This window comes from Dermochelys coriacea, chromosome 1 (genome assembly GCF_009764565.3).
Source record: "Dermochelys coriacea isolate rDerCor1 chromosome 1, rDerCor1.pri.v4, whole genome shotgun sequence".
Classification (NCBI taxonomy): Eukaryota; Metazoa; Chordata; order Testudines; family Dermochelyidae; genus Dermochelys; species Dermochelys coriacea.
In genome coordinates this window covers 129,632,338-129,644,854 of record NC_050068.2, presented here as the reverse complement: position 1 = coordinate 129,644,854, position 12,517 = coordinate 129,632,338, and the positions used below count along the sequence as shown (strand labels likewise).

General features: G+C 39.4%; 1 protein-coding gene and 1 long non-coding RNA gene across 3 annotated transcripts in view; one reads left to right on the top strand and one right to left on the bottom strand.

The window, feature by feature from the left end:
- LOC119849804 (pseudouridine 5'-phosphatase) overlaps positions 1-12,517 on the top strand; it is a 134,607-nt gene that overhangs the window by 42,260 nt on the left and 79,830 nt on the right. For both annotated transcript variants that reach the window (XM_038387032.2, XM_043499616.1), the window contains one exon: positions 4,869-5,087. In XM_038387032.2, the coding sequence (XP_038242960.1) occupies positions 4,869-5,087 (219 nt within the window). The remainder of the gene's footprint in view (positions 1-4,868; positions 5,088-12,517) is intronic.
- On the bottom strand, positions 2,408-12,331 carry LOC122457008. The gene is made up of 3 exons (XR_006276269.1): positions 12,161-12,331; positions 4,070-4,073; positions 2,408-2,420 (listed from the first exon to the last, which is right to left on the bottom strand). It is a non-coding gene; the product is annotated as an uncharacterized LOC122457008 (long non-coding RNA).

Genomic DNA, 12,517 nt, shown 5'->3' with positions numbered 1-12,517 from the left:
CAATTTTATTTTATTTTTTTTTAATTCTCAACATATCAGAAACAAAGGAAAAACAGAGTTGTGACATCTTAAGCATTATCTTGTCAATTCATCTTAACCTCAATTTGCTGAGAGCACCAGCTGGTTGTGCCAAGTGAACAGTTTTTCTCCTTTCTCAAGCTATCAATCTGGACACCATTCAGGGCCAACTCACTTGAATTTGTGCTGATCTGGAGCAGTATTGTGCTATGTAACCTGTCTGCTTGGGGGCCACCCAGGATTAAATTAATCATGCACTTAACTCTTTGTCCCCTCTACATTTGAATTCCTTAAGCAGCATCTGCAGCAAATGTTACACATTTTTGTAGACTGAGGGTTACTTCCTGACCTGTCTGCTAGACTTCTAGACTCTTTAAACTACGATGGACCTTTACTGAATCCCTTTGAACTTCAGGTTCTCTTCTGTTTCCTGACACAGAATGCTGAAACCAAAGTGTCAGAAAAATCCTTTGTTTGTGCTGTGTATTCACTTTTTCCTATGAGATGATAGGAAATATCCCATGTTTCTCATTGATCTCAAATTAGAACCGTCTGCTGGTCTCAAGAAAAGCAAACTAATGGAGTTGAGCAGCAAAGGAGTATGTTATTCATCAGGCTGCTGCAAGTGCAGGGACTGTATTGCTCACATTTGCTACCACCTCTTTAGACTGTTCTCTAAGCTATTGCAATGGCAAAGCTTAGAATTTAAAGTTTCTGAAATATTCATCTTTTCTCCATGATACTTAGCAGGACAGTGAGTGGAACACATTCTCATTCACAACTTGTACACTTTATTTTACTTTTCTTAAAAATAATTTCCCAGAATAAAAGGAACAAGTTTATAAGTATAACCTTGAATAGGAACTTTTTTTCATTAGGATCCAATCTAGAAATCATCTAGAGAGAATCTTCCAGCATGTTAGTATGGTGGATTTGTTGTGCTGAAAGTTCAAGCTCAAACTACAGATCCTGAAACTTTTAAATAAACTGTAGGTGAGAAACACACACTCAAAGTGAGGCAGACTTGAGTTGATGCTGAAGCACGTATTGTGCTGTGTAAAGACCTTTCTAGCCTGTCTCTTATATGTTAAATTATTTATTTTCATCCAAGATCTTAGAAAAGTGGGAAACGGTCAAAAAGTCTCTGTTAAGTACACACCAACTGCCCAATTAAGAGGAAACATTCTCTATTATTTCTTTCAGTGCATTTGAAAGTTGTGTCTACAACTTTCTCCCCAGATGTTGGCTGTAGTCTGTTCACATAGAAAGTACTGAAACGTTTGAAAAACATACTGAGAAACTGTTCATTTAACTATTACCTTTGACTAAGTTAAAAGAAGGTGAAAGGTTTCTAGGCAAGGGAATGTATGAGGGAAAAAAATTGGAACACGGTGGGAAAGCAACATCCTCTACAGCAAACAGGGAAAGATTAAGAATGAGCTCTCATAACTGTATACTCTCATAAAGAACCAACCTTCCACACAAACTTCCTCGTGGCTGAACTTTACAAAAACTAGACAAGCCATTTACTACACACACTTTGCTTCTCTACAAAAGAAAAAGGACACTAAGTTATCTAAACTACTATATGCCACAAGGGGCCACAACAGTGGTTCCCGTAAGCCACGCAGCAATATTGTTAATCTATCCAACTATACTCTTAGCCCAGCAGAAGAATCTGTCCTATCTCGGGGCCTCTCTTTTTGCCCCTCCACCCCCACGAACATGATACAGTTCTGTGGTGACCTAGAATCCTATTTTCGACGTCTCCGACTCAAGGAATATTTCCAACACACCTCTGACCAACATATTAACCCACAGAGACATTCCTACCAACACTACAAAAAGAAGGATTCTGGATGGACTCCTCCTGAAGGTCGAAACAGCAGACTGGACTTCTACATAGAGTGCTTCCGCCGACGTGCACGAGCTGAAATTGTGGAAAAGCAGCATCGCTTGCCCCATAACCTCAGCCATGCAGAACACAATGCCATCCACAGCCTCAGAAACAACTCTGACATCATAATCAAAAAGGCTGACAAAGGAGGTGCTGTCGTCATCATGAATAGGTCGGAGTATGAACAAGAGGCTACTAGGCAGCTTTCCAACACCACTTTCTACAAGCCATTACCCTCTGATCCCACTGAGAGTTACCAAAAGAAACTACAGCATTTGCTCAAGAAACTCCCTGAAAAAGCACAAGAAAAAATCCTCACAGACACACCCCTAGAACCCCGACCTGGGGTATTCTATCTGCTACCCAAGATCCATAAACCTGGAAATCCTGGACGCCCCATCATCTCAGGCATTGGCACCCTGACAGCAGGATTGTCTGGCTATGTAGACTCCCTCCTCAGGCCCTACGTTACCAGCACTCCCAGCTATCTTCGAGACACCACTGACTTCCTGAGGAAACTACAGTCCATCGGTGATCTTCCAAAAAACACCATCCTAGCCACTATGGATGTAGAAGCCCTCTACACCAATATTCCACACAAAGATGGTCTACAAGCCGTCAGGAACAATATCCCCGATAATGTCACGGCTAACCTGGTGGCTGAACTTTGTGACTTTGTCCTCACCCATAACTATTTCACATTTGGGGACAATGTATACCTTCAAATCAGCGGCACTGCGATGGGTACCCGCTTGGCCCCACAGCATGCCAACATTTTTATGGCTGACTTAGAACAACGCTTCCTCAGCTCTCGTCCCCTAATTCCCCTACTCTACTTGCGCTACATTGATGACATCTTCATCATCTGGACCCATGGAAAAGAAGCCTTTGAGGAATTCCACCATGATTTCAACAATTTCCATCCCACCATCAACCTCAGCCTGGACCAGTCCACACAAGAGATCCACTTCCTGGACACTACGGTGCTAATAAGAGATGGTCACATAAACACCACCCTATATCGGAAACCTACTGACCGCTATTCCTACCTACATGCCTCTAGCTTTCATCCAGATGAATACCCACCTGCTGAAGTGAAGAAACAGATTGACAGAGCCAGAAGAGTACCCAGAAGTCACCTACTACAGGACAGACCCAACAAAGAAAATAACAGAACTCCACTAGCCATCACCTTCAGCCCTCCAACTAAAACCTCTCCAATGCATCATCAAGGATCTACAACCTATCCTGAAGGATGACCCATCACTCTCACAGATCTTGGGAGACAGGCCAGTCGTTGCTTACAGACAGCCCCCCAATCTGAAGCAAATACTCACCAGCAACCACACAACAGAACTACTAACCCAGGAACCTATCCTTGCAACAAAGCCCGTTGCCAACTGTGTCCACATATCTATTCAGGGGACACCATCATAGGACCTAATCACATCAGCCACACTATCAGAGGCTCGTTCACCTGCACATCTACCAATGTGATATATGCCATCATGTGCCAGCAATGCCCCTCTGCCATGTACATTGGTCAAACTGGACAGTCTCTACGTAAAAGAATGAATGGACACAAATCAGACGTCAAGAATTATAACATTCAAAAACCAGTTGGAGAACACTTCAATCTCTCTGGTCACTCAATTACAGACCTAAGAGTGGCTATCCTTCAACAAAAAAGCTTCAAAAACAGACTCCAATGAGAGACTGCTGAATTGGAATTAATTTGCAAAGTGGATACAATTAACTTAGGCTTGAATAGAGATTGGGAATGGATGAGTCATTACACAAAGTAAAACTATTTCCCCATGTTATTTCCCCTACCCCACCCCCACTGTTCCTCAGATATTCTTGTTAACTGCTGGAAATAGCCTACCTTGCTTGTCACCATGAAAGGTTTTCCTCCTTTTCCCCCCCTGCTGCTGGTGATGACTTATCTTAAGTGATCACTCTCCTTACAGTGTGTATGATAAACCCATTGTTTCATGTTCTCTGTGTGTGTATATCAATCTCCCCTCTGTATTTTCCACCAAATGCATCCGATGAAGGGAGCTGTAGCTCACGAAAGCTTATGCTCTAATAAATTTGTTAGTCTCTAAGGTGCCACAAGTACTGTTTTTCTTTTTGCTATAGTGTTTAAGAGACTCTACTTATAAAGGTACAGTTTATAATCTCTGCTTAAGAGGTGGGAACTAAAATAATAGAGATATTACTAGCCACATTCTCTCTGACTAGATCTAAAGTTATCAACCTTCACTTTTCCAAACCTCAGAAAAGTTATATTCTTGGCAGGAGAGGGCGGGTATTTGTTTTTGTTTTTAAAACTAATCATATTTAAAAAGAAAAGCTTTGTCCCAAGGCTGAGTTTTTATATGCCAAGATACTGCCTGAAGTGACCTCTTACCATTAACCCCTGGAAACAGAAAGAGATGGGAGGGCAGGGCTATAGTGGAAACACAGTCAGATATAAATGTAGTGATGCCAGTGGTACTGTGATAATGACTGTGATATCTTTTGAGGAACTCTGCAGCTGATGTTCAAAGACATTAAAATAACTTTTAAAATAAATTATTTGTTGTAATTTAAATTGAATATGTAATGATATCCTTCAAGTACCAGATATCCTTGTGTTTTTCTTTCTCAGGGATAGACTACACTACCATGCTATATCGACGCAGCGCGTCTGGTGAAGATGCGCCATGCCAACGGGAGAACCCTCTCCCGTCAGCATAATACTATGTGGATCTCGGAAGTCTGGCTGCACTTCTGTATTAAATACAAGGGCAACAGTTATGAGTTCCGTTTAGGGTATACTCTTGTGGCACCTGACAAATTGCCAGTGTAACCCTCCAATTAGACAAAGTTTGGGTGTTCTTAACTTAAGAGCTTGGTACTGATTCCAGCCTTGCCTATTACAAATGCCTTTTCTTTCTCTTTTTTGCAGATACTGAGCATCTTTATACTATGGTTTTTCAAGAAATCTGTGAACGCTTTGGAAAGGCGTATACCTGGGATTTGAAATCATTAGTCATGGGTAAAAAAGCATTGGAGGGAGCACAGATTGTTCGAGATGTCCTTGAGCTTCCGATGACCAAAGAGGAGCTACTGCATGAAAGTAAAATGAAGCAGGAAAAAATATTTCCTAATGCTGCATTGATGCCAGGTGTTTCTCTTCAATATTTAAATAACTACATATGAAATTATTTAAACACTGTGACTATTGTATAGTTCTAAAACCTCCTTTCACAAAGCACTTTCTCTCACAGACCTGATTTCTTCACTATTTGTTTGACAGGTTTTGCTAAAAATTGCCTGTTTACTTGGTAGAAAGGTACTGAAGATGGTGAGAGCTTTTTCATATACACTTATGGAACAGCTGCTCTTAATACATGTTTTAAAGAACAGAAAAACACATGGACAGGATAAATATTCATCAAGTTTATAAGTTTCATGATCTAGTCTTTGCTTTCAGAGTAGCAGCCATGTTAGTCTGTATTCGCAAAAAGAAAAGGAGTACTTGTGGCACCTTAGAGACTAACAAATTTATTTGAGCATAAGCTTTCGTGAGCTACAGCTCACTTCCTCAGATGCGTCCCATGAAGTGAGCTGTAGCTCATGAAAGCTTATGCTCAAATAAATTTGTTAGTCTCTACGGTGCCACAAGTACTCCTAGTCTTCGTTTTATAATATTTGAGAGTAGCTGTGTAATTCAACAAGTTTGTTTTAAGGTGTGTATGTGTATACACTCTAGTGTATTGTGTAAAATAAACAATATGCATGCCTTTACACACATGGACAGACTTGTGTGTCTGTCCATGTATATATATTGCATATTCTGAGTTCTTGAACTTGTAATCTTGGTTCCATCAGCAAAATTTTCTTTCATTTAAGTTTGCAGTATGTAATGGAGGAGGCGAAAAAACCCTAGGTAACAAGTTCAGGCATGCAAAAGAAGAAAACTCTAAACTAAGTTTGTTACCAACATAGAATATAAAGTTAATGTTTCTGGAGCAAACAGCAGTATTTTATGGCAAAATATAATGAGAGAGGGCAGAATAGCAAATTCCAGGTATGTGCAAAGTAGCCTAATTAATGTAAACATAACAAACATAACTTTTGGAACTTTCTGGATTTTGAATGTTTGGCCTTTCAGCCTTTATGGTGCACTACCAATAGTCTAGATTTTTTTTTTTGAGGGGTGGCTGTATTTATATCTAATTTCTTAATATCTTAAGAGGGCTGGGGGTAAAATGAGTGTGGTGGGGGTGGAGCTGGGGAGGGGAGCAAGTTTTAAAAAAACAGAAACAGAAAATTTGGATATAATTTGTATATTCAGCTAACACTCAGCTGGCCCTCAGCCCTCACTGTCGCTGCTCACAGATGCTCCCGGACCTCATCACACAGGATCATGGCCAACTACAACACCCCAATCTGGAGTCCCTCCACCTCATGGTGTGGAAACTCCATGGTTGAACCAGCTTGAACTGCAGTGCTCAGACTCTTAGGGAAGTTCTGTTGGGGAGCAGGAAGCCCTCCACTCACACAACGTACCTAATGAAGTGGAAGCGTTTCTCCATTCGGTCCATACAGAAAGGTACCTCCCTGCAGCAAGCCTCTATTTCCCTTGTGATAGACTACCTCTTGTACCTTAAGTAACAGGGGTTTGCCATATCATCTATTAAGATATACCTGGTGGCCAACTTGGCCTTCCATCCGGGTGTGGCAGGCAGGTAAGTCTTAAGCAATCCCATGGTGGGCCAGTTTATTAAGGGCTTGGATAGGCTTTACGCCCAGTGAGGCAGCCCGTTCCTCAGTGGAATCTTAACCTGTTCCTTTCCGGACTCGGGGGTCCCCCTTTCAAGCCCCTGGCAACCTGCCCCTATCCTACCTTTCCTGGAAGGTGGCCTTTGTGGTGGCCATAACCTCGGCCAGAAGGGTCTCCAAGCTCAGAGCGCTAACTTGCGAGCCCCCCTACGTGGTCTTTTACAAGGACAAGGTGCAGCTACGCCCTCACCCAGCGTTCCTACCCAAGGTAGTATCGTAATTTCATGTTAACCAGGACATATTTATACCAATATTCTTCCCTAAACCTCATGCCAGCAATAATGAGTGGGCACTCCATTCCCTGGATGTCAGGCGTATCCTAGTCTTCTACATTGCATGCACAAAGCCGTTTCGTAAGTCACCAGAGGTTTTTATTGCAATCGCCGAGAGGATGAAAGGGCTTCCCATCTCGTCCCAGCACATCTCTTCATGGATCATGTCCTGCATCAGAATGCGCTATGACCTGGCTAAGATCCCAGTCCCAGTGTTGATGGTGCACTCCACAAGGGCCCAGGCCTCTTCGGCTGTGTTCCTCGCACAGGTCCCCATTCAGGACATATGCATGGCAGCAACGTGGTCTTCCATCCACACCTTCATTCACACTATGCCATCACTCAACAGGCGAGGGAAAATGTGGCCTTCAGCAGGGCAGTACTGCAATCAGCAACTCGGCAAACTCTGACTCCCTCCTCTGTCGAAACTGCTTGGGAGTCACTTATTGGAATGGACATGAGCAATCACTCAAAGAAGAAAAGACGGTTACTTACCTTTTGTAACTGTTGTTCTTCAAGATGTGTTGCTAATGTCCATTCCAAATCCCTTCTGCCTCCCCTCTGTCGGAATATTCTGTCAAGAAAGAACTGAGCAGGTGGCGGGTTGGCAGGAACCTATATACACCACCACAAAAGCATCACTCCAGGGGGCTCCTCAGCTGACCCAACGGGTACCACTAGGGTAAAAATTTCCGATGATTGTGCATGCAGCGTGCGCGCACAACACCTATTGGAATGGACATGAGCAACACATCTCGAAGAACAACAGTTATGAAAGGTAGGTAGCCGTCTTTTCTCATAGCAACTTTCGAAGTTGGAAAACATAGAATAACATAAGTCAATTAAGCAAATAAATAAATCTCTTTTTAAAAAAAAAAAAAAAAAAAAAAAAAAGCTTTCTTACCCCACCACCCCAAACAGGATTCATTTTTTTATCTTCTTTATTTTTTGGCTATTTGTTTTTTTTTACTTGGACTCATCAAATTGCTGTTGGCTTAGTTTTCCTTCTTGAAGAGAAGGATAGCTTTGACCTCCTGGGTCTTATTAACTGGAGATCGATCAAAACTGGCTTGTCAGCTGTTTTATACAAGTAATAAGAAGGTCAGTAGTGTTCTGGATTGTGGAATAAGTGAGTTCTTTAAAAGGGGAACTGTTTGCCAAATAAATGTAGAGGAATCTGAAAATCTCTACATCCCTTACATCTCTTTAAAATTGTAAATCTCATTTGCATTTAGACAATTTGGGGTCAGAGCTGAAGGCTGAACTAATTTAATGAAATAATTTGTCTTTCATTCTTGTCAAACTTTTATGTAGGCCGAAAGAAAATGTCTGATTTAACACGTGGATGAGGATCCATGTTGTCAAAAAATGGTAGAAAAGGATCTCATCTAGTAGACTTGTGAAAATGTTCTGCACAGATTTAAATATCAAGCTAATAGGCAGCTTCTCAATATGTCAGAACCATATGAGAGAATATGTTCAATTATTAGAATTTCTTTCCTGCTCTCTGACATGTCTAGGAGCAGCCCCTTTGAGTAGCAACCCCATGACAAGGAGGCTCTGAAGGATAGTATTATAAGTGAAGGAGTAAAATATGGAGGAGATTCTCAGTTGCCTCATCAGGGACATGGAGGTCTATCTCAGAAAAACCATATTCCTTGAAAAGAACACAACAATCTACAAAAAATAGCATGAAGCTGAAAGGCAAGACACATAGTAGAGTGTAAGACAGTTCTTCTGTGCTATATTTTAAAGCTAATTATAAAAGTAAAGTATGTTTAATAAACTACAGATGAAAATTTCAGAAGTTACTTAGATGTGTAGGAGTCTAATCCATGGAAATTAAGGTCCTAAATCCCGTTTGCTGTTGAAAATGTTAATCCATTGGTCTGCTTTTAGATTCTGACTCAGGTTAGTTTCTGCTGACCTTCACAAGTTGGTTGAATTACAGTTACTGCCATGAAGGGAGTTGTCAAGCCCATTACCATTTTGCTACCAACCAGGCAGCAAAGGTAGCTGTGAGCTTTTTGACTCCCTTCAGCAAATGACATATTTATTTTTAAAATTACTGATTTTGTGTGTGTGTGTTCCCATTTCTATTTTTCTTAAGTCTTCTTTCTCTCAGTCATGGTTCTGCTCTATTCTCCAAGCAGCACTGAGTTCCCTGGGAACTGCTAACTGGGTTGTTAACAAAATGGCAAATCTGAAGAAAGAGAAGAAAAGTCACTTTACCCATTCTCGAAATACCATGACAAGGCACAGGAAAACTAACTCATGGGTGAAACTCCTTGTAAGATGTAGGATCTATGGTGATTTTTTTCTGATCCCACATGTGAACAAAATGGTCAAATTGTGTCTAACAAAATATATTTTTGTTGAAAAATTGCTTGTTTGAAAACTATTTTTTTTCTAAAATTTTCTTTTTTTTAATAATCCATTTTTATGTAACTCCAAACAACAGCAACAACAAAAAATTGTTATATTCTCACCACCTCCTTTCTTCATTTGCATACTTACCTTAAAAACTAACATGACCAATAGAGGAGTATTGTAATACAATAGGTAATGTATTATTTGTATGTAGTAAGTGCTTGGTAAGTGTTCATATACAATAAGTCTGTATTAATGCAAATATGGTAAAACTCCTTAAACTTCTTTGCTGTTCATCAAACTATACCTTTTCCATGAGCTTGGGTGGCTTGTTTCAGCGAGAACATATCTTCATTAATTATGAGTAGCTACAAAATAAGGCTATTCACAGTGGTAGTCCAAAATAGCAAAACTTCATAGATTCATAGTCTGTAAAGCCAGAATGGATCATTGTGGTCATCTAGCTAAATCTCCTGTGTAAAACAGGCTACAGTACCTCCGTCAATTAAATTCCTGTTTGAATGAAAGCATTTTTTTTAAATCCATTCTTGATTTAAATTTTTCCAGTGATGAAGAATCCACCATAACACTTGATTAATTCTTGCAATGATTAATTATTGTTTTTAAAAAACTGCCTTATTTCTAGTCTGAATTTGTCCTGCTTTGACTTCCAACCATTGAAACTTATATCTTTGGATAGTTTATATCTTTGTTAGTTTAAGAGCCTTCTATTATCAAATTTCTTTTCCTCGTGTTATGCTAAACAGACTGAGTTTCTTGAATCTTTCACTTTAAGGCATATTTTCCAATCTTGTAATCACTATAGTGACTCTTCTGTGAAACCTCTCAAATTTTTCCACATTTTTATGAATTGTGGACACAGAATTGAACACAGTATTCCAATTGTAATTGAAGCACTGCCAAATACAGAAGTAATATAACTTCTTTATTTCTTCTTGTGAGTTCTCTGTTTATATATCCAATTATTTCATTAGTCCTGTGGCCACAACAGTGTACTAAGAGCTCACATTCAGCTGATTATACACTGTGACCTCCAAATCTTTTTCAGAGTCACTCCTTTCCAGGATATAGTCCCCCATCCTGTTTGGCCTACGTTCTTTGTTTCTAGTTCTGTGACTTTACATTTGGCTGTAGTAAAACTGTGTTTTCCTTTGCCCAGTTTATAAAATAATCTGGATCACTCTGTATCAGTAACCTGTCCTCTTCATTATTTACCACTTGCCCATACTTTATCAGTGAAGATTTTATGTTTTCTTCCAGGTCTAATTGATGAAAATATTAAATTGCATAGTCCTGAGAACTGATCTCTTTGGAACCCCACTAAAACGCACCCTTTCAGTGATGACTCCTCATTTACAATTACGTTTTGAGACGTGTAAATTAGCTAATTTTTAATCCATATAATATATTCCATGTTAATTTTGTCTCGTTATAATTTCTTAATCAAAATGTTGTGTAGTAGTAAGTCAAATGTCTTACAGAAGTCTAAGTATGGTTACATTAACACAATTGCCTTTAGCAATCAAACTTGTAATCTCATCAAAAAAGATATCAAGTTAGTCTGACAATATCTATTTTCCATAAAACCATGTTGATTGGCATTAATTATATTGCCCTTCTTAAATCTTTATTAATCAAGTCCCATATCAGCTGCTCCATTACTTTTGCATGGGATCAATGTCAAGTTAAAACTTTTCAGGATTTCACCAACCTTTTTAATTAAAGCCAGAATTACCTCTTGGAGGTCTGGCAACTTGGACAATCAAAAATGTTATTGACCAATCATAGTGAGATCAAATTGTGAACTCAGCCATAGGATCTCTTTAAAAGAAAAATTAGGAGAGTCCATAGGAAGAACTAAAACATTGTTATATTTATATAATTAAAAAAAATAGAACTCTTAACTAGACCTCTGGAAATGTTCACATCAGTTAAACAAAATGTATAGCCAATTTAACGTGCTGCCAAGATCCCTTTTCCACCTGCTTTTAGATTGATAGAAACACAAACTTGCAACAGTGCTCTCTTGACTGTATAAAGTCATTCTTCTGATCCCAAGCCCTAAAGTTGGGTATAGTTTATTTCTTACATAATTTATATTCTCTGTGTGAGGGAACACATTGTCACTATAAACTGTACTTAACTTCATGGGGCCCATGAGTGAGTGCAAGCAACATTCTTGCATTGCCCTTTATGTACATATTATCACATAATGTGGCACATTGTGCAGGATGGAACTTGTATTTTAGCAGCTTATTAAACCTCAAATTGTCTTCTGCTAATCTAGGCTTGGTTTAGGCCTAGGAAACATCATCTTAACAGAGCTGTCAGGATGTACCAATGACACTTTTTCTTTTTATATTTCTGACTGGTTACAGGTGTAATTAGCAGTCATTGCAGTTATGTAAGTTAATTTATGGGATGAATGGGGTAGTTCTTGAAGGGGTATTGGAAAGGGGAAGAATCCTACTTGGAACATGGACTCAACTGCACTCTGAGAAAAATCTTCGCTATTGTTTAAAGTGCAGGAACGTGAGAAAGATACATTAGTTACTAGCAGCTAGTTACTTCCTTGGCTTGGAAATAGATTAATTTCCAGCTCTATTTTATATATAGATATATAGATATAGATATATATCTGAGAATAGGAATAGTCGTAGAAATGTAGGACTGGAAGAGACTTTGATAGGTCATTTAGTCCATCCCCTGCATTTAGGTAGGATTCAGTAGTATCTAGACCATCCCTCACAACCATCCCTGACAGGTGTTTGTCTAACCTGTTCCTAAAATCTTTCAATGGTGGAGATTCCATATCCTCCCTAGCTATTTTGTTATAACGCTTAGCTATCCGTACAGTTACAATGTTTTTCCTAATGTCTAACCTAAATCTCTCTTGCTTCAATTTAAGCCCATTACTACTTGTCCTGGCGTTAGTGGTTAAGAAGAACAATTTATCACCCTCTTCTTTATAACAACCTTTTATCTACTGGAAGACTGTTATCCCTCCTCGGTCTTCTCTTTTCCAGACCAAACCCAATTTTTCCAATCTTTCTTTGTAGGTCATGTTTTCTAGATCTTTAATAATTTTTGTTGCTCTCCTCTGGAC